Genomic DNA, 20,297 nt, shown 5'->3' on the forward strand with positions numbered 1-20,297 from the left:
GGAAGGAGGTGGGTAAAGGAGAGTCTGGCCTGCAGAGAAACATGCAAACCTTGAGGTGCTTTTCCGCTGTCCCTGTTGCCGGCTCATGCTGGCGACGTTTTCTTTGCCCCGCTGACGTTCAGGGGAGACACGGGACAGAACTACAGCAGGTGGGCGGTGTGTCTTGGCCCCTGAGGCCAGAAGTAGGGAGGGTTCCGCCAAAGAGCCTGTGCCATGAGACCAGTTGTTCAGCTGGTTAGAATAGCCCTGCTCTGCTGCAGCAACACCGCTGATGCACCTTTGCTTTTGTTTTTGTTTTTTTTATTTTCTTTACATGTTTGTTTATTTTTGAGAGAGAGACAGAGCGTGAGTAAGGGAGGGGCAGAGAAGGAGGGAGACACAGAATCGGAAGCGGGCTCCCGGCCCTCCGCTGTCAGCTCAGAGCCTGACTCGGGGCTTGAACTCAGAAACCGTGAGATCGTGACCTGAGCTGAAGTCAGGCGCTTAACCGACCGAGCCCCCCAGGCGCCCCCTGATGATGCACCTTTGGAGAGAGGAGTATGGTTTGCTTGCACGGGGCCTTGGAGAGCAGTGTCTTTGATCAGGACCTCATTTCTCGAGTTCACTTAGCTATTTCTGGGAGAACCTATAGCCTGTCTGTGACTTCAGTCTCATTTCTTCATCACCATACTGTCCGCTCACTACCTGTCCTAAACTTGACAATCATGGGTTGAAGAAGCTCAGTGTCGGGGCACCCAGCTGGCTCAGTCGGTAGAGCGTGCGACTCTTGATCTCAGGGCTGCGAGCTCGAGCCCCATGTTGGGTGCAGAGATTGCTTAAAAACAAGATCTTAAAAACAGAAAAAAACCCCAAAACTCAGTATCTCAGTACAGTGAGTGGCGAATCTGCTGTCTCCCACTGCTAGGAGTATGTGAAACAGTTTCTGTTTCTGTGTGCTCTTATGGGTTGTCTCTGACTGGAGAGCTTTACTGTCACCGACGACAAGCAGGGGTTGCTTGGATGTAGCTAGTTTGGTGTGTGGGCGCTATCTCCACGCTTTCACATTTATAGTCCCATCTAGTCTCACTTCTCAGTTTGAAATAAATGAGAGTAGACCCTGTCCCTTTGGATCGACAGAGGGTTGGATGGCTTTGACTTCTTGGCTTCTCCTCATTTCTGTTAATGTCAGCGTGCAGACGTATTGGGGTCAGTTTCCAATGTAGTATAGTGAACTCACTTTTATCCTTGTGGTCTGAAAAATGAATTCGCCTTTTTAGAAGTTGGGCGAGTGAAGGTTCTGACCCAGGGTATTTCTTGTACTGTGTGCTCTGGAAGGGGAGTCAGCCGGGTTTTGTGCACACTGTTCACAGACCTGTACATGGGCTTGCGTGTTCCATGCTCCACCTAACCCGAGTCTCCTTATCGCCCCCCAGGTGATGAAGGTGGAGAATCAGAACTTCTTGGAGAGGATCTTCCACTTGAACCTTCTGTCGCCAAAGCAGAAAGGAGTCACCTGATAGTGTGGCAAGTGCTGTATGGCAATGAGTGAGCACATAGGAAACCGGTGGAGACAGGGAAGCTGTCTCTTCTGCATGGTTTATTTTCCCTTTCCCCTTAATTTAATGCTCTCTTTGTGAAATCAGTTTCACCACATAATGTGTGAGCATTTTTTTTTTCCTGTTAACTTTCTATCACAAGACCTGTCCTTCCCGTAACAATACAGGAACTAGCTGTTTTACTGCACCAGTGTTCCAGGCGATTTCAGTACGTTATGAACAAATCAAAGAATGTTTACTCTCTGCAAACTGAATTCTAGGAAGCAATCCAGATGTGGTTCACTCTGCCACAGCTGATGTCACTCACTTCGTTTGATGGGGTCACTTTTGAGCTGTCGCTAATAATGGAATCCATGGGAACACTTGATAAGTGGAACTATACCATTTGGTACAATTATAGTCTTCCCCGTGTATTATAAAACTGACACAAACTAGTATCAGGTGGATTATCAGGAGGTCTCTAAGTGTCCCAGGGGGCTAAAAGCTAATTGTAAATTACTTTCACTTTCAAATCTGACAAATCTTGTTTATATATGGTATATAAAACCTTGTTTTCATCAGATTTGGGGGGGGGTTTTATATTGAAGAAATTAAGACTACACTATTTAAATAAAAGATTCCTGTTTCTGACTTATTAGAGCTCTACAGTTTATGAGGCCTGCTCTCTGGATATTGTGATGATGATTCTTTCTGAGACTAGTCTCCCTCGTTTTGATACTGACATGTCGGAAAGGGTTATCGTTGATACGGCTCAGAAGATCGCTTCAGCAGTGGAAGGATTTGTCTTTAAGGAAATTGTGTTTTGGGTTCCTGTATCAATGGATGGTGGTGGTTGGTGAAGGTTTCTCCAGGTAAAACATTCACCTGTTCACCAGTGGTGCTGGGACTGCTCTTGCCGGTTCACAAGAGTAAAGCAGCAGCCGTGATACAGTGGCCTGTGAACTGAAGGAGGGATTTGACTAGAAACAGTATTTTCTCTGGTTCTGTGTAGAACTACAGAACAGCTAGCACTTGATATTTTGTACGTTAAGTGACACCTTGAAGCTTTTGTGCCCTTTTGAGATGAAAATGCCACCAGCAAAGAGGAAGGCGATGAAGGGGAAGAAGACAAGGCCAAGATACCGTAAAGTGAGAGTTGACATGTTTATCTTTTTACTCATGACACCCATTTCAAAAGCTGAGTCCGGGTTTCACGGGTTTTCTTGTTTAATAAGTTTTTAAAGACCATCACGCTGCAGTTCTCCCCCTCTCGAGCTTCTTGAAAAAATGCGTGATTTACCTTTTCTTTAAGCAAAGCTAAATAGAAATTTAAGTGTTATTTTAAAAATATAAACCTGTTGAATAAGGGCCCCCGATCCCCAGAAGGAGTGCTTGAAGGAAAAGTAAGCAAACACAGGACTCAGACTGTGTAAGTGGTCTGAAGCACCGGCTGTTGGTTGTTTCTGAGCTGCCACGCAGAGGTATTTGTAAAAAGCGTGCCGCTGTCCTCAAGCATCTACGTGATTCAGCTAATTGATAAATACGTGGGATTTAATGAGCCGGAGGCAGCCTTTGAATCCACTGGGCCACGATGTGTCTGTGAGCACATCGTGTACACGATGAAGCGGTGGCCACCTCAGATGGTCAGGAGAAAGGAACCCCCTTTGGCAAAAGCTGCGGTGAAAGGCTGATTTTTTTGCTCGAGATACTTAGTCACTTTTTCAAGGCACCAAAACTTAGGCCCCCTTTTCATAGCGTTCAGCTATATTTTTATTTTAAATCTGAGCCACTTTGGGCACTACCTAAAAAAATCCCCACGTCGTTACAACATTTGTGGGGAGGAATTGTTGTATAATTTCACAAACAGGAGACACCAAAGTGTTTGGGAATTTTAATCCCAAGAAATAAACATCCCAGAGTCAGACCCCACTTGCTGTTCAGTTTGTACACGTTTGTGTGATCAAATGTAATTTAGGAAATCAGGAGTTAAAAGATGAAAAATGCGTACATGTTACAGTGGTTCTAATTGTTCTTACTGGCTTTAGTGTAGGGGTGTAGCTATTTTATCTAAAGCCGTCAGATTATCTGTGGCCCTGTTCATTAACATCAGGGACTAGAGAGAGTACAGAAATGCTTGTACAATTTGTTTTAAGGGCTTGTCCTTATATAATTGTAATATCGTTTAAGTATCTTCTGCAGATCACTTTACTCCCCTCCCCCTCCCTTTCCCCAACAATAGGTTTATATTCTTGTAACGTTCACTTTGGTCAAGGTGGTAACATTCACTTTGGTAAGAACCAAAATGTAAGCTGCTTGCGAGCAGGGAAGCGTTGGTGCACACTGCCTATAGCTTCCAACTCGAGGGTAGAGAAGAGGCTCGAATACCTCGGGTTGGTCTCTCCATGTAAAAAATACATGTATTGCCCCTGTTGGAAGAAATAAGGGATACCCGAGAATTCTCTCATTTTGTTATGCGTGGGTTATGTATGAGGTTGAACCCTGAGAAGTTGCTGACGCTCGACCATTGCTAATCTACACAAATGTCAGTATCACATACCCCAACCCGATGCTTACTATGAAATGCAGGTTAAAATCCCTGGGAGGCAAAGGGAGAATGTTCTTGAAGAACTACACCATTTTGAGAGTGTTTGTCTCCAACCTGTGTGGATCTACATTTTTTAAACAGGAAGGGATATCTTAATAGATGCAGCTTGTTGAGAGTGTAAAACATTTTGAGCACAAAGTATGCAGCACATAACTTTTCAAATGAAGTGTGTTTGCATAGAAAAGATGAAAATACATTCTCTCAGTTGCTGTATTGTTCATTTCTTGTAAAGGTCTTACTACATTTGAGAATAGACCCTTTAACATAGGCTGCCTTAGTAACAAAACAAAGCAAAACAATTGTCTCATAATATTAACTGTCCTAAAGAATGTGCGTCTTTCTTGCAAATGCTGTGGAACTGAATATTTATTTCCTTGTGAGTATTATGACCGTTACCAAAGGACTCCACCAGATTTAGGGCTCTTCTTAATTGATCATGTTGAGAAAGGGACTCATTTGGCCCCCGTTTGTAACACGGGAAGAGTAGAGAAGAGAGAATTAAATGTGGAAATCATCAGTGCTTTTCTAACAGGGTGACGCTGTTTTGTAACACTAAATGTCTTCTTCTTTCTCTTAAAAAATTAAGTTTTTATTATTAATTTTGTCGTACATTTCTCAATATATTTGAATATATTTTAACCATTTTATGTTCTGAATTTGTTTTTTTGTCCTAGACATTTTATCCAGACTTTTACTGGCCTCTATAATCTGAGAAATGGGTTCTAGAGTGTCCCACTTGTTGTCTCTTAGAGGCTGAGGCTTCATTTCTATGAGCAAAAAGCTCACTTAGCAATGTAGTTATTTCGGTATTTATTTCTATTATGGAATCCCTGGGGTTCGGAATGTAACTTTGTACATGAAATATATATAAATATGTATATGAAACACGTATGAGGTCCAGTGTATTTTGTTTTGTTTTTGCCTTTCCTAGGGGTCTGGACTTGGTTTTTATTCAACAGTCTAATCATCTCCCCCCATCACACAGGGCATTTCTGAGGGTGAGGACTGTCACCCTTTGACACTGACTGAAGGTGAGCAGTGGGGAATGCAGGAAGAACATGTCTGCTCGGCTCACATGTTCAAATGAGATGTGAGTAATAGACAACAGGGCTTTCTAGAAATGTGGGCGTGCTGAGTAACAACCCACGCATGATACAAGGCATACCATTTGCCAGGTTGACTCAGTAACGAGAGGCAGGCTGTAATGTAGATGTTAATAATACAGTGTGCTTACTTGTGACCCATTTGCTTGGGAGAGACTCTGGAAGGAAGGATGATTATAAAACTAATCATGTGGTAGCACGATGTGAACCCACATTCAGTGTGGTGGTATTCAGTCCAATCCGGTGTATTTTGTTTACAAGAAACGTGGGGTTCTGACGTGACGGTAAAAGTAGCCCCGATCAGCATATTGACAGGACGGTTCACTCGGTGAAGGCACAGCCATCCATCCAGTTGAGGTTGGATGCCCTGGAGTATAACTAATAGCCTGGCTCATTCCTGCTTGACAGGACCTTCCCCAACTGCCCCTCTGTCCTCCGGGGCCTGCCAAGTCATTGTTTTGGAAACTGATGAATTCTTTTCAGCCTCATTCAGTCATTTTACTGAGCCAGCCAGGCTTCAGGTGAGAAGCCAGGGGAGCAGCACAGGAAAGGACACGTTCATTGTAGTTTTTTGTTGGGGGAACGGGACCGGAACACTGTCCTCAGCACGGGAACTGTGGCCGGCAGTCCCACCCTGTGGGGAAACTCTCTTTCGGGCCCTCGTGGAGAGAGACTGCTTAAGCCCCCGAGCTCGCCCTCACCAGACCCCCAGGCTTCTCCCATTCTGTGTAGGCAGGAGAGCCCTGGTGACCACAAAGGGCACGGGCTTAATTTTCTGCAGTGGCCAATTTGTTAGGAAAGATTTTGTAGTGAGGGACTTCTCAGAATGTCTTAAATACTCATAATAATATAGTTCAGTTTTATTTTAAGTTTATGTATATATTTTGAGAGAGAGAGAGCACAAGCTGGGGAGGAGCAGAGAGAAGGAGAGACAGAATCTCAAGCAGGTGCCACACCGTCCCCGCAGAGCCCTGTGTGGGGCTGGAACTCGGGAGAGCATGACCTGAGCCGGGACAGAGAGTCGGACGCTTAACAGATTGTGCCGCCCAGGCACCCCAACACAGTCCGGTTTTAAACTCCTTCCCTTTAGAGACTTGGGTGGTATACAGTGGGAAAGAAGGCTCTAGACCTGTCCAAGCTCTACCCCTGTGGTGACCCTGGGCAAGTCACTTTATTTAACGTGGCACCCCAGAAACACTCATAAAGGCATAAAACTCCACCCCTGAATACTGAACTGGACTCTGCTGGGCCTGGACCCAGGCATCTGTGAGGCGTCGCAGGTAAAGTGTGATGTGTGGCTTCTGCTGAGGAATAACACCTTCGGACCTCCGGTCTGTCACGTGTTAAAGGAGGGTGGCGTATCCAGGTGATCTGAAAAAGCCCTGGCTCCAGCCCTCTCTGCTTCCGTGACTCTGGCTCTTTGGCCTTGGTCTGTTGTCTGTACAAATACCAACCATACCCACCTGCCTGCACACCCAGGGTTTTGCCCAGTCCCCTGGGAGGCCCAGATGTTTTAATTTCTTAAAATGTCCAATTTATCAGGACGACACTCCTCGACTTTATGTCCCAGCAGAACACTGGCTCCCAGCCACAGACAAAAAGTACTTGTGATTTGATCTGAGTTGAGGCCCAGAGGAGAGGCAGGCAGGGCACCAAGCCCCTGCCTTAGGGCACCAGCAACTTCCTGTAGGAGCTGCAGCTCTGCCCCCGCCCCCCCCCCGCCCCCGCCAGGCTGGGGGGTACGGCCAGGCTCACCTGTGAGCTTGTTCCAGAAATTGCTTCCTTCTTCCTCTCCCCTCCAGAAATGTCCTGCTCTATTGGAGTATTTGGAAAAACAGATGTCGGGTGATTCTGCTTCCATCGGGAACAGCTGCTTGAGAGGAGCTCAAGCCCATCCGGATTCAGACACATCTGTTTTCCAGGAGCAGAAAGCTTCATTCACTCTTAGCTGGTTCTTAGCAGCACATGGTGACCCGCCAGCAGGCGTGATCACCCCAGGCTCAGCCCATTACTCTGTACTTTTTGATTCATGGATACTGGAAGCTTAGGTTACTTTGAACTTACTGCTACCTTAAGAGTGTAAAGGGGGTATTTCGTCTCCCACTCACTCGGTCAGGCTATCTTGTCACACACACACACACACACACACACACACACACACACAAGCCCCAACCCTTCAGATGTTACCATGACTAGCCTGCATTTGCGTAACATCTAATAGCACTTTCTGAAGGTGTTTACTCATAAAAGTAAATGAGGTGATCCAGAGGCCTGGCTGGCCCTGGGAGGGGCCCTTTGCCCATTGGTAAACAGGTCCAGCTGACAGAAGTAAAGGCTTCGGGTCTTCACTGAGGCTGTAACCAGACGACTCCACCCTCGAGGCCACTGCAGGCGTGTTGAGAGAAGAACCAGATCTCAAGCCAGACCTGGGTGTGAATTCTGGGTCTACTGCTGCCTAATTTTGTGGCCTTTCACTAGTCACTTACCCATTCTGTTTCTTTATTTCATTATTATTATTTTTTTAATGTTTATTTGTTTTTGAGAGACAGAGAATGAGCAGGGGAGGAACAGAGAGAGAGGGAGACACAGAATCCGAAGCAGGCTCCAGGCTCTGAGCTGTCAGCACAGAGCCCAATGCGGGGCCGTGAGATCGTGTCCTGAGCCGAAGTCAGACACCCAACTGACTGAGCCACTCAGGTGCCTCAATGCAGCGTATTCTTATTTCCAGCCCAGCAGTGTTCTAGACGTTGTCTGTCCTAAAAGAAGTGGGTTAGGAAGCACAGGTAACATGGGCCTACATCAGACCTTTCGGTGAATACCTTTCTCTGTTGCTCTGCCCTCCCCAATTTAAGGACAAGGGGTGTTCCATGAAAATTCAACAGCGGAGGAGACCCATATTCTCTTTCACATCGAAGAGTTCATTTCATCCTGTGCAGGCACCCTGAGGGACAGATTGAAGCATGAAAACCGTGGTAAGGTTGACATTTTTGGATGCCACCGAAACATACTTATTCCCAGTATCTGTTGCTTTATGGGAAGAATGAAATTCCCAGTTCCCGCATATACACGGGTTGGGAGCAGACCTACAGAGTTAAACAAAATATTAACATCAGATGCACGACATCAGATGCACATCTGTTAGGATTTTTGCAGGACGATTCCAGTGCAGACATACCCAAAGAGAGTGGGGCAGTCTTTCAAAGACTTGAATTTCCTCATCCGGAGTATTGTAAATAATGATACCTCACTCACAGCATTGCTGGAGATTAAGTGAGATAATGTAAAGTACCACTAACAGACCAGCATTTGTATCCTTCGCCCACTGAGGCCTCAGCTTCTTTCCCTGTTGGCCTTTTTCATGGAGCATGCTTCCCCTTACCTTTGGCTAGCCCGGGTGAGGGACAAGTCCCAGAGCGAACTTTCAGCTGCTGCCTTTTGCCACCTGTTGTTGGCCTGTTCTGCTTCTGTGGACACAGGCTTTTTATTTTGTAGGCAGTCTACATGTCTGTCTTGGGGAGGTTACCTGGGACTGTAAATAGGGAAACAGGAGCAAGTTTGACTTTTTTATTTTATTTTTTTTAACTTTTTAAATTATTTTAGAGAGCAAGCGGGGGAGAGGGAGAGAGAAAATCCCCAGCAGGCTCCATGCTGTCAGCACAGAGCCTGACACGGGACTCGATCCCACAACTCTGGGATCATGACCTGAGCCGGAATCAAGAGTCGGATGCTCAACGGCCTGAGCCACCCAGGCACCCCAGAAGTTTGGTTTGTTTTTAACCAGAAAAGACGCCACTGCTTAGTGGCATCTCCAGCATTTGCCCTTCCTAGAGGAGCCTGGCAGAAACTGGGCAGATGCCTCCGGGCAGCTGGGTTGATCTAGAGACCCAGTCTTGGGCTTTGCCCAACTGAGGGTTTATCAGACCATTCTGCCCCATATTGAGGCCCTGTTTCTGGGGCCCCGGGGACAGCCCTCTCTTCCAAAGACCCCTCTGGTGTGATACGACGTGAGCCCAAAGTCAGCATCTCAAAAACCAAGTCGCAATACAAAATTGTTCATTCTAGCCCCTCTCTGCCCTTTGATCCATTAAAAGTCATCTCCTGCCTTGGGCCCTCAGTTTTCCTTTAAGAGCCGTGGCTTGGCTTGGATGAACTCCAAGGCTTCTTCCAAGGTGACACCTCTCTAGGGGCAAGTCATCTGCACCACGTGCAGTTTCAGTTATGAGGATGAGTAGTAGCCTTCAGGCCCCGCCAGACCCTTGATGGAGGGAATTCCTATAACCTGTACCACCAGGTACAAACCAGCCGCTTCATTTGATGCACCAGTTTGTCTCTGAGGCGTCAAGGCATTACTTCTGTGAGTGGGAGGAGTATTGTCTTAACTAAGAAGACATGGACACCTGGGGGGCTCAGTCGGTTGAGCGTCTGACTTTGGCTCGGGTCTTGTGGCTCCTGAGTTCGAGCCCCATGTCGGGCTCTGTGCTCGCGGCCCAGAGCCTGGAGCCTGCTTCCGATTCTGTCTGGGTCTCTCTGCCTCCCCACCCCCCCCACCACCACCACACACACCCTGTGTGTGTGTGTCTCTCAAATATAAGTAAACACTTAAAAAATTATTTTTTTAAATAAAAAGAAGACAGAAATTGTTGAGTTCTCTGGGTGCCGTGCTTCCCTGGAGTGTCTATCTTTTCCTTCTTGAACCTGGGAAGAGACTACTTTAGGATGGCAGGTGAGCCTTCAGAGAGATTCTCCATGGGGCCTCTCTGGCATCACCTGGGAGAAAAGGAGAAGTGGGCGTTGACAATTAGGTCCTTGGCTTCCCAGTACGCCCCCCCCCACACCCCCACCCCCGCCCAGAGCAGAAAAGGGGTGGGGGCATGGGAAATGAACTTGTTCTGGAAAGCTGCCTTGAAAGAGAGGCTGGGCTCTGCTCCCTTCCGAACACAAGGTGGCACCACGTTGGTATTAGCCTCGCGTGTGTCAGCACCCAGAGAAAGACTGCCAGCCCCTCATCCCAGGCCAACCCAGACCAAGGAAGGTGCCTACTGGGGGGGTCACCTTGTACAGATAAGGTAAACACTTCCCCTTCCTAACAAGCATGCTGAGGCCCAGAGTGGCTGTTAACGCCGATAGCAGAGATCTGACTAGAACTCTCGACCCTTAGTTCAGTGCTCTTTCTACGAGGCTGCCTCTTGATTCTCAACAGCCCTGAGTTGCTCTTTCATTCACCGGGGTCAAGGAAAACCCCTTTTCTCAGCCTCCCCACCAAGGCAGCCCACAGCCTGGGGACCCGAAGGGAAGGCAAGGTGGGCCCACCGCTGAGGTGAGCGGGGGGTTCATATGGGCGAGAGGAACATTGGCCCAAGGGATTAAAGAAGGGGGTTTTTGAAAGCATCCACACCACTGATGGTTGGCCTTTGAAGTCACAGAGGAATTTCTGCTGTGGCCACCTATGAATAAGGCTAAAGGAAATGTCACGGAGTCAGCTTAGGGAGCTGCTTCAATAGAAACTTTAGCCAAGGCCAATAATAAATGGGAGTTACATAACTCAGCAGGTCACAGCACTAACTAAGCCCTTTATAGGCCATCAATCCACATTTGTTTCCTGGATTTTATAACTGCTGCTGAAAAGGGGGAGCGGTGGGGGTGAGGATTAGAGGAAGAGGGCTGTGTGGCTGGACTCCGACTCCAAGCCCACACCACTGCTGGGGTTGGCCCTTGGGCATCCAGACGAGGGACCTTGTGCCGGGGAACCCAGACTCTCCCCGTCTCAGACTGCTCTGAGGAGCCACCAGCTTCAGGTGGCCCTCAGTTTTCTGTCACATGACAGGGTTGGGCAAGATGAATTCTAGGATCCCTTTCCACCCCACGGTTCTAAACATCAGGAGCAAAAGGGTAGGAATCGGGACCGCCTAGGGCCGCTCCCACCCGCACCACCACCACCAAAGGTGGTTGCAAGAAGCTGTTGGGTCCTCTTGGTGGCCAAGGGGGAGAGTGAGACTTGAAGCTTAATGGGGGCAGGCCCAAGGAGGAGATGAGGCCAGCCTGGGTGGGCTGGGAGCCAGGTCCCTTGCTGCAGCCTCCGCCATGGCCTGTAGGTGCTCTAGACCAGAGAGCCCCCCATGCACGTGCGCGCGCGCGCACGCGCGCGCGCACACACACACACACACACACACACATACACACACAGGTCTGGAGGACAGTGGTATCTCGCGACAGCATTTGCCATCCTCAGGCCTGGGGAGTTCGATGCCTGAGAGTGTTCAGGGTTGCTCCAGGGCCCTCGTCAGGTGGTTATGAATGTCCCAAACCACAGCCAACAGACTCCATAGGTGGCTTCTGCCCCTCACCCCCCTGGGGTCAGGAAGACCACTCCTAATCACCCGCATGCCGTTCAGATCTCCTCCGTCCTTGCCCAGCCTCCTGCACAAAGCTGCAGCAGAGAGGGCCCAGTGCAAAGCCGGAGGAAGGGCCTGGGAGCCATGCTTGGTGGGGGCAGGAGGACGGCAGAAGGCTTGTGGCTGTGGAGAATGGCGGGAAAGCTGGATGCGAAAGCTGGATGCGAGTGCGAACAGCCAGAGGGATGAGGGTTCTCGAAGCAGCCACCAGGCTGCCCGGCCCTTCTTAGGGGCCAGAGCCCAGAACTTTACTGATGGGGGCACACCTTGGGCAGGACGCCCCTGGCCAGCCAAGGAGCCCTCAGAGAAGATGTCGGAGGTGGGATGGTCCACAGCCTCAGCGCCCCTGGGAAGGCAGGAGCATGGGGCTCTTGGGAGGAGGTGGGCAGTTTCCCAGGCGTGCCAGCAGCAGAGCAAAACTACAGAAGAACAGGGAAAAGGGGTGCCCCACCATCAGCAAGGAATTTCCAACTTAAGACAAAAACGTTTCCTCAGAGACGAGACTCCTGTGGCAGGAGAGTGCTCCTACCTGGAGAATGGTCCAGACCCTTTCGTGAGGCTCTTTCACTGGTACTCAGCCTGTCTGAAGTCCCTGGGTCTGGTCTCCGCCCTTCCTCAGTGCTTGCCCCCCCAACCCCCCCACCCCCGGGCTGCTTCCTGTTCAGGAACAGCTGCAAGTCTGGGCTTGTCCCTCTGGTCAGCTGGGCTTCCAGACAGATATCCCAGCCTGACACCTTTGCTGGGGTTTGGAAGGTGGTGGTGCCCTGTCTGCCCTCGACACCCACTCCCTCCTCACACCACATTGAACAGGTGCCTTAAGCTGAGACCCAGAGGTGGGGGGAAGGGGAGGGGTGGTTGTGGTTTGAATCCCCTGGATCCCCCAGTCTCAACAAGAGGCCCCCAGAAAGGCCACGGGGTCCCACTCTTTCAACTGGCCTGACCCACCCTCCTCGAATGCAATCCCATAGGCTATTCTACCTGAGTCAGGTAGACCAGCAAAGCAGAGCTCTGGCCAGGGGGTAAGGGTTCTGATCCGGGCACCCCGGCCCCGTCTCAGGGGAGACGGCAGCGCCTTATTTGGGAACAGTGTTTGTAGCGAAGACACTTGACCCCACGGCCGCCGAGGCTGAAGGAAGGGCAGGTGCCAGCTGAAGTGAGCTGGCCAGCTCCTGGCCTCAGCTCCACACCACCTTCAAAGGTCTTCTTGGTCATCCCCCTGCCTCTGCACAGGGCTCCTCCGACACAAATCCTCCTCTCCGCCTGGGGTCTTCCTGCTGAGTCTGAGGATTTTTTCCTCTGGTCCTCTCCCCTCTCTCTGCCCCCCAAGTGCAAGTGAAGGGGGCGGGTGGATGGATCACAAAGAGACCGAGGGAGACCCAAGGGTTGAGAGCAGAAACGGTGAGTGCCCAGGTTCCAACCCAATTCACACGCCAGGAGGGCGGGCTCCTCCTTCCGTGGCCTGCTTTTTCTTTGTTGAAAGGCTTAAGTGAGCACCGGATGGACTGTTCTAGAAACTCCGCCCCAGGCAGGGTAGAGCAGAAACACCAAAAGCATTGCGGAAAATTCTCCTGTGAAGGTGAGAGGGTGGTCGGGATGTGTGCCCATCCCACCTCTGCCCACCTGGGCACAGCTAGGGTGTCCCAGGCCAAGAAAAGGCCTTAGGACAGGAAGGTCCTTTGCGAACACAGGGCAGGAGGTGGGCCTGGTCCCGGGTCCTACGTTTGCATTGCTTTCCTCAACCCTCGAGGCAGTGGTGAGGCAGGGGCTTCCCCAGCGGACAGAGGACTCCGAGACCAGGGTCTCTCTCCCTGGACACGAGGGGCAGGAGGAGACTCTCTTGTGCGACCTCTCTGTATTTAGCGGCCTCCTGACCTCTACCCACCAAATGCCAGTAGCACATGCTGTTGTGAGAACCAAAAATGTCTCCTGGCATTGCCAGATATCTCAGGAGCAGACGCGCACCCGCTGGAGAATGACTGTCTTACCCAGCAGGCGTCCAGAGATTCTGGGACAGGCCCACATTTGAATCTGGATGGTCTGCCGCCTCTTTGGGGGTAAAAGTCCCCCTTGAAAATCTCTCCCCAGAAGAAGGCTCCCACCTTCAGTTTCAAGTTTATGGGCTCCAGGGGCTCATTCATGGAGTGACTTTAAGAGTATCTGCCTCCAGAGAAAGCGGGTCTGGATGGAAAGCCGGCTGAGTCAGCCAGCCCACTTCCCTTGAGGGGGGGGGGTGCCTGCTGTGAGGGCCCCTTGGGGACCCCTTGGGGGTGAGTGTGAGCTGGGAGAGAGACATGAGGGCGGGGCAGTGGGAGGCGCCCCCTCCCCCTCCCCCCCCCCCCGTGTGGCCACGCCCCTGCATGTCCAGCAGCCCTAAGGCTGGGCAACCTCCCTCACCAGCTCGCAGATGGGTCGCCCTGACTCATGACCACTGGTTGCGACCTGGCGTTGTCTCATTCCAGAAGATCCCTGCTATGACTGAATGACCTCAACACTTACCCAGGTGGATCTGCCCCTAAAGGCCAGTGGATGGGACCAGTGGACTCAGGAGGTGGCCTTTGGTTCTGGGTTCTGGAATGCGATGACGGAGGCAATGATGGGGAAGCTTGTAGACTCCAGGAACTTCCGCTCCCCCTGCTCTGTCGCATGCTGTAAAGACACCTGGAACGCAACACCAGATGCTAGTTCTCATCCCAGCTCTCTGGCCTCGGGTTCATGGTCTGTGAAATGGAGGTGTGGGACTGAAGGAGGGTCTCTGACAGCTGACGTGCACTGAGCATGTCCTATGTGGCAGGGTATTTACGTCCATCCTATCATATAACTCATGCAACGCTCTAGGAGGCAGGCACTGTGATTACTATCCTCATCTTACAGCTGAGGATGCTGAGCTCAGAGAAGTTCAGTAACTCGCCCAAGGCCACACAGCCAGTCAGTGGAGGGGGCTGGGCCCGTACCCAGGTCTGGCCCAGCGTCATTGCTGAGGGTAGCCGTCGCTCAGGTAAGAGGCCGGCTGACTGGGTAGTGGCCATGAGTATCAAGGATGGAAGAGGGAACACAGAGCGAGGAGGGGCCGGACCAGGCACCCAGCCCAGTGCTGGCAGGAGTGGAAGATGACTCCTGGGTTTGGAGCCCGAGGGACAGGAGGGCGGTGGTGCTATTAATAGACAGGAGAGTCAGGAGGAGGGGCAGGTTTAAGGCGAGATGATAGTGCATTCTCAGACATGTTGATGCTCATGTGCTCATAGTGGGACATTCAGGGCAAGATCCAGTATAATTAGGAAAGTTCAACGCGTACAAAAGTACCTCCAAACACCAGCAACCCCCTCCCCACTTACCAAAATCGAACCCCCAGAGCCCTCGGCTGCCAGCCCCGGGCTGAGGCTGCCCAGCGGGGTCTGCCCGAGCCCAAGTTCAAGTCCCACACTGACCGCTGGGGGTCACCACTGCCGCACAGAGGGAGGTGCGGCGGGCGGGCGTGCCACAGGGTCCACCTAGGGGAACGCAGCGGGGCAGAGGGGGCAGAGGTTTCGCCTTGTTTTAGGCGTGGGAGGGGAGGCTCACAAGACTCTGAGCTGCTGCTTGTCCCCAGGTTCCCAGGCATCTGGCAACACCACGGGAATTTCCGATTTACCTCCCGTCAAGTTCTGGGGACCTTAGAGCCCGAAGAGGAGAGGGAGCGGAGGAGCCCCCTTCCCTGAGGGCGCCGGGAGCGCCACGGGCCCAGCCGGTGGGGGGACACCGTGTCCAGGGCGCTGGGGGCCGGCGACCTCGGGCAGCTGAGCCGGGAGCAGGAGCCCAGCTGTTCCCAATCTCGAGTCTCCCCTGACATTTGCGTCAGCAGCTCTGCCCTTTGACCTTTAATTCCCGGGAGTGGAGGGTGGAGGCAGCTTTGGCGATCAGGACTAATTATTTGCAGTTCGATTCAACCAGCAGTTTATTGGGGTTTGGCCTGGACGCCTGATCTCCTCTCCGCCCCCCCCCCCCTCCAGTTTATAGCCTTGGCCTCCTTCGGAAGCTGGAAAGAACACAGGGCAGGGGTGGTTCCACCTGGGACACACCCCGGTTCCTCTTGTCTCCCGCTCCTGGGAGGGGCCTGTGGGCAATGACGCTTATAAAAGTGCTTTGAGACCCCCGGACAGAGGACGTGTCCCCATGGACACACCCAGCTCTGCCCGGTGCCCCCCGGGGCCGGCCTCCGGCTCCACTCCGGGCTTGCTGGGACACGTCCCAGGGTGGGTTGGCCAGGCCTGGAGGCGCTGGCCTCCCAGCCGCCTGTGAGTGGGTGCAGGGCTAGGAGGGGGCAGACGCCGCCCCAGCCACGGGACTGCCCAGGTCCCGGGTCTCCTGTCGGTGTCCGATGTCCCTCTATATTTGTCCTCTCCAAGGGGCAGGCAGCCAGCCGGCCCCATGACGTCTCCTCTGGGCCTGGGCTATTTTGGAGCCGGCCTTGGGGGGCTGGGGGAGGCAGGGGTGAGCGGTAAGGGAATGTTTCCTCCCAGCTCCAGGTCAGAGAAGAGGCTGAGGGCGTGTGGCACGGGGAACCGGCCCTGTGGCCTTTCTCAGAATTCCCTGTGCGGCTACTCAGATGTTCCTTCTGCTAGGGTTTCCTGGGGATGCCTGGGCTCCGGGGCTGTGAGGGCTGTCTGGGCAGGAACCCCAACCTCTTCTCCGCTCTCGGGGTTTTTCCAGCCATTGAGACATCGTCCCTCAGGGAAAACACAACTCCCTCCACTCCGGGTCTCACCTAGGACCAGAGCTAGCCCAGTGGCTCCCATCCGTCAGATTTCTCAGGGCACTGACATTTCCAGAAAACAACCTAGGATCTGACACGGTCACCAGGTTTGTATTGTGCTGAGTTAGGGACATTAAAAGAAAATGTCAAAGGAAAGGTCCTTTTAAATAATACACACATGCACACGCATGCACACAGATGAAAATATATAGTACAAGTGAAAGGGCCTTGCTTCACATCGAGTGGGTCTGGCTCTGTGAAAACCTCACTATGTTGTCCTTATTTTTCTCATTTTGCCACAAACAGATGAGAACATGGCAACGGCTGGCAGTGGGCACCCTGTCCGTGGGCTCACATTCCAGGAACCACTGGGCCCTTGCAGTCCCCACCTGGGCCCAAGGACCAAGGTCAGCAGGGAACCCCCTCCCCCCACCACTACCCTCTCCCGCTCCCATGCAGCACTTTGCTGCTTTCCGTCCTCCCCCCACCCCCAGCCCCAGTGTTCACTGGAAGGGAGGCTGAGGACTGGTCTTGACACAGCTCTCAGGCTGTCTGGTCACTGTGCTGGTCACTGGTGCGGCCTGGCTGTCCCCATGCCCCTTTGAACCCCATCTGGACAGAGCCTCAGGCACCCGGAACATCGGCCACGTTCCGGCCTGTGATCTGAGACTAGTCCCAAAAGATCCCTCCCTGAGCGTCCGTCCGTTCCTTGTTCTGTAAAATGGGTATACTGACTCCTCGTGAGGATTGAGTGAGAGAGTGTTTGTGAAAGTATTTTGTGGACTATAAAGCTTGGGCAGGGGTGGTTATTATTATTATTATTATGAGAAACTAGTAAATGGCTGAAGAAAGAGCGCCCCAAAAGCTGATCTCAGCTTCTGGGCACAAAGACAGTGCTCGCACCCACCCCCGTGTCTGTGATCTCGGGGCCCCTCCAACCCCACAAAGGAGCCAAGCAAGTCTGATCCCTGTGAGTCAAGGCCGCCTGGTCTATACCAAGGTCTTCTGCTTGAAATAGGGCCTGACCTCTGGCCCGTGCTCAGAGAAAGGGTCTGCCACTGGCAAAGGCTTCCATTTACTCGTGGTGGCCCCCCTGCGTGGTTATGGGTGTTGTCACCCCCTCAATTGTGGACAAGTGTGTGGAAAGCCTCCCCAAGAAGGAGGCCCTTTGGGGGGGAATAAGGAGCCTTGGGTCTGAGGACTCCGGGAAGGCCCCATCCCTGAACTTCAAGGTATCCACAAAGGAGCCGACGTAAGGGACTCCCTGTCCCCCATCATCCTCTGTTTCTGGGGCAGAGACTAGGAAATACAACCCGTGTTCCCAGGCCATTTCCACCACTTCCTCTGGCACGTGGCTTCAGACACGTCCCTTTGCCTGTCTGAGCCTCAGTTTCCTCATCCGCAAAATAGGAATAAGAGTCCCTAACTCACGGGGGTTGCTGTAAGTGTCTATGGGATTATGCATGAACGCCCCTGGAGGGGGCTCGCTCAAGAGGTCCCCCTCCCACCTTCCCACGAGGCCTTGGTGTAGCCACAGCTCCCCCCCGCTCAAAACAACCAAAGTGTCCCCAGGAAGCGTGGGCCTGTGGCTGAGCTGCCTCCTCCACCCAGTAGAGGATCCCCGGGAGGTTTCCTCGTCCCAGCCAGGCCCCGGCGCCCCCCCCCCCGCCCCTTCCCCCCAGCTGCTCGGCAGCCAGTTGTCATGAAGTCATTGCCACCTTCCCCAGCCTGCAGCACACCCCCCCCCCCCCCCCCACCTCCGCCCCCGTGCTGACATCCCATTTGGCAAAGAGGTTGGAAAAGCCGCTGACTCTTCCAGACCCTGAGTTCATGGACTGGTCAGGGCCTGTCAGCCACAGGCTGACCATGTGGGCAGAGGGGGTTTACAGAGCGAGGGAGAGGCCCCTCCAGGCTTTCACTCCCTGCCTCAAGCCAACCCCAGCTTCTGAGGCACTCCTCCACTCCTCCAACACAACACACACACGCACACACACGCACACCTCCACGTACATACCTGGCCCTAGGTACGTGTGACTTGCCCACCCCCCCCCCCGCACACTTGTATACACTCTCCCCTTTCTGCTCCCACGGAAACCGTCCTACACACACACGCCGAGATACCCACTCCCTCTCCATGTATAGAGTCTTTCACTCAGCCACTTACCCACGAAAGCACACTCTGAACCCACGTGTGGCTGCACGCACACATGCGTGTGCCCACACGGCATCTCCTGACACACTGCTTGGGTTCCCGGCCACCACAAGCCGCCCAGAGATGGCCATTCCTGACTTTCACCCCCGGCCTGTGCCCTTGGGCCCCTTCCAGCCGAGAGGAACACTCACAGACGGAGCCGGACTCGGAGTGGAGAGTCTCTGTGTCCCTAGACCAGGACCCCAGGCAGCCAGAGCCGAAACGGCTCATCCCAGCTGACCCCCCTCAATCTTATTTGTGGAAACTGTGGCCCAGAGAGGGCAAGGGGATGGTCAAGCCACACAGCCGAAGTTCTTCCACGTATTTCAAAATGCCTGAGAGCAGGGTGGAAAAGGAAGGAAGCACCCAGGCTCCTCCCTCCCTCACCGCCCAGCCCCCACAGACCTCCTGACTCAGTTCTTCCCTTCCCTGGGCAGAACCAGCCCCACGGCAGAACCATTCCTCCAGGATGACTGCCAAGACCGGGTGTTGTGCGAGACGTTCGCCCTCTGCCCTGGGTGCGGGTCACTCGAAGCTGCACAGGGGGAGGGGACCCACTGTTGAGCCCTCTTGTCCCCTGCCTCAGTTTCCCTCCTCAGGACTCAAGACCCGCAGCAGCTGCCTGGACTGTGGCTCCAGGCACTGCCTTTGTGCCCTAGACCATCAGCTCCACAGGGGGAAGGATTTCTGCCTGGAACTGCGCCTGGCACCTAGCAGGTGCTCAGCAAAACTGTATCGCGTGAATGGATAGGCCCTCCCCACCCCAGCCTCCTTTGTCATAATCAGGGGGCCTGGTGCCCAGCTGCTTCCCATCGGCCAGCAGTGGGGGATCTGCCATGGGTGGCCGTGTCACCTTGGGCCAGTCACTTGCTCCCCAGAGCCTCGGCTGCACGGAGGAACGAGGGGGCCACTGCTGCGGGGGCGTGCAGTTTATCTTAGGTGATTCCAGGGACCGTGTGGGGGGAGGGGGTCCAGTCTCGGGGCTGCCTCCTTCCCACTAAAGGAGGGAGCCCTCTGAGCAGACAAGGCTGGGGAGCCCCCTCTTATAAACAAAACTGCCACCCAGAGCAGACCAACATTTTCAACCTGGGAAGCCACGGGACGAGAGGAGTTCTGAGTATTTCTCACACCTTTCCCCCAAACGCACCCACCTCTCCCAACTCACACGTGGCGGGTTCACCTGAGGGAGCCACGGGGCACCAGCTCCGGCCAACATCCTGCTTCCTGCAGGGCCCGGGGCGGGCACACAGGGGTGTTTGTTCATAATGGGCGGCAGGAGATGCTAATCGCTGCGGCTCGCCGGGCCCCAGCTGAAGGTCAGGAGGTAAGGCGACCCGTGGTTATAAATAACCGTGCCTGGCCCGGCCCCAGAGGGCAGTGCTTCATCTGCGCCCCTCACCGGGTCACCCTCCTCGGTCCCTGACTGTGGCAAGCTAGCCTCCCAAAGCCCCAACCCGCAGGGATCTTTGGGGGCGAGGCGCAAGGTCACATGGGGCCCCTGGGCTGCCCTTGCCCGCGAGTGGAGGAGACGCAGGTGTTCTCTGCTGGGGGTGGGGCGGGAGGCACCAAGGCGAACACAGCCTCACCCAAGGGCCCAAGGTGCAGAGAGGCCGTGGACGTAATCCGGGGACCCACGCAGCCCATACCCCTGCACTCTGACCTCCCACGCCAAGCCTGTCCCCCAAGCCCTGCCTCCCAGCTCATGGCTTGTGACAGCTGGAGGCAGGGCCGCCCAGGGCAAGGCAGCCAGGGAGGGATAGCCC

General features: G+C 53.2%; 1 protein-coding gene and 1 long non-coding RNA gene across 12 annotated transcripts in view; one reads left to right on the plus strand and one right to left on the minus strand.

The window, feature by feature from the left end:
* SPAG9 (sperm associated antigen 9) overlaps positions 1-5,010 on the plus strand; it is a 100,473-nt gene extending 95,463 nt beyond the window's left edge. For all 10 annotated transcript variants that reach the window (XM_040497130.1, XM_040497129.1, XM_040497120.1 and 7 more), the window contains one exon: positions 1,413-5,010. In XM_040497130.1, the coding sequence (XP_040353064.1) occupies positions 1,413-1,528 (116 nt within the window). In that variant the 3' untranslated portion in view covers positions 1,529-5,010. The remainder of the gene's footprint in view (positions 1-1,412) is intronic.
* A 2,910-nt stretch (positions 5,011-7,920) lies between these two features.
* Positions 7,921-20,019, minus strand: LOC121044781 (uncharacterized). 2 transcript variants are annotated; one of them, XR_005797479.1, is made up of 6 exons: positions 19,700-20,019; positions 14,111-14,272; positions 11,881-12,033; positions 9,786-9,989; positions 8,602-8,751; positions 7,921-8,163 (listed from the first exon to the last, which is right to left on the minus strand). It is a non-coding gene; the product is annotated as an uncharacterized LOC121044781 (long non-coding RNA). The 2 variants fall into 2 exon arrangements; XR_005797478.1 differs by lacking the exon at positions 11,881-12,033 and having other exon boundaries at positions 19,700-19,967.
* Between the last annotated feature and the right edge of the window lie 278 nt (positions 20,020-20,297).

This window comes from Herpailurus yagouaroundi, unplaced genomic scaffold, assembly GCF_014898765.1.
Source record: "Herpailurus yagouaroundi ecotype Mexico unplaced genomic scaffold, PumYag 189, whole genome shotgun sequence".
Lineage (NCBI taxonomy): Eukaryota > Metazoa > Chordata > Mammalia > Carnivora > Felidae > Herpailurus > Herpailurus yagouaroundi.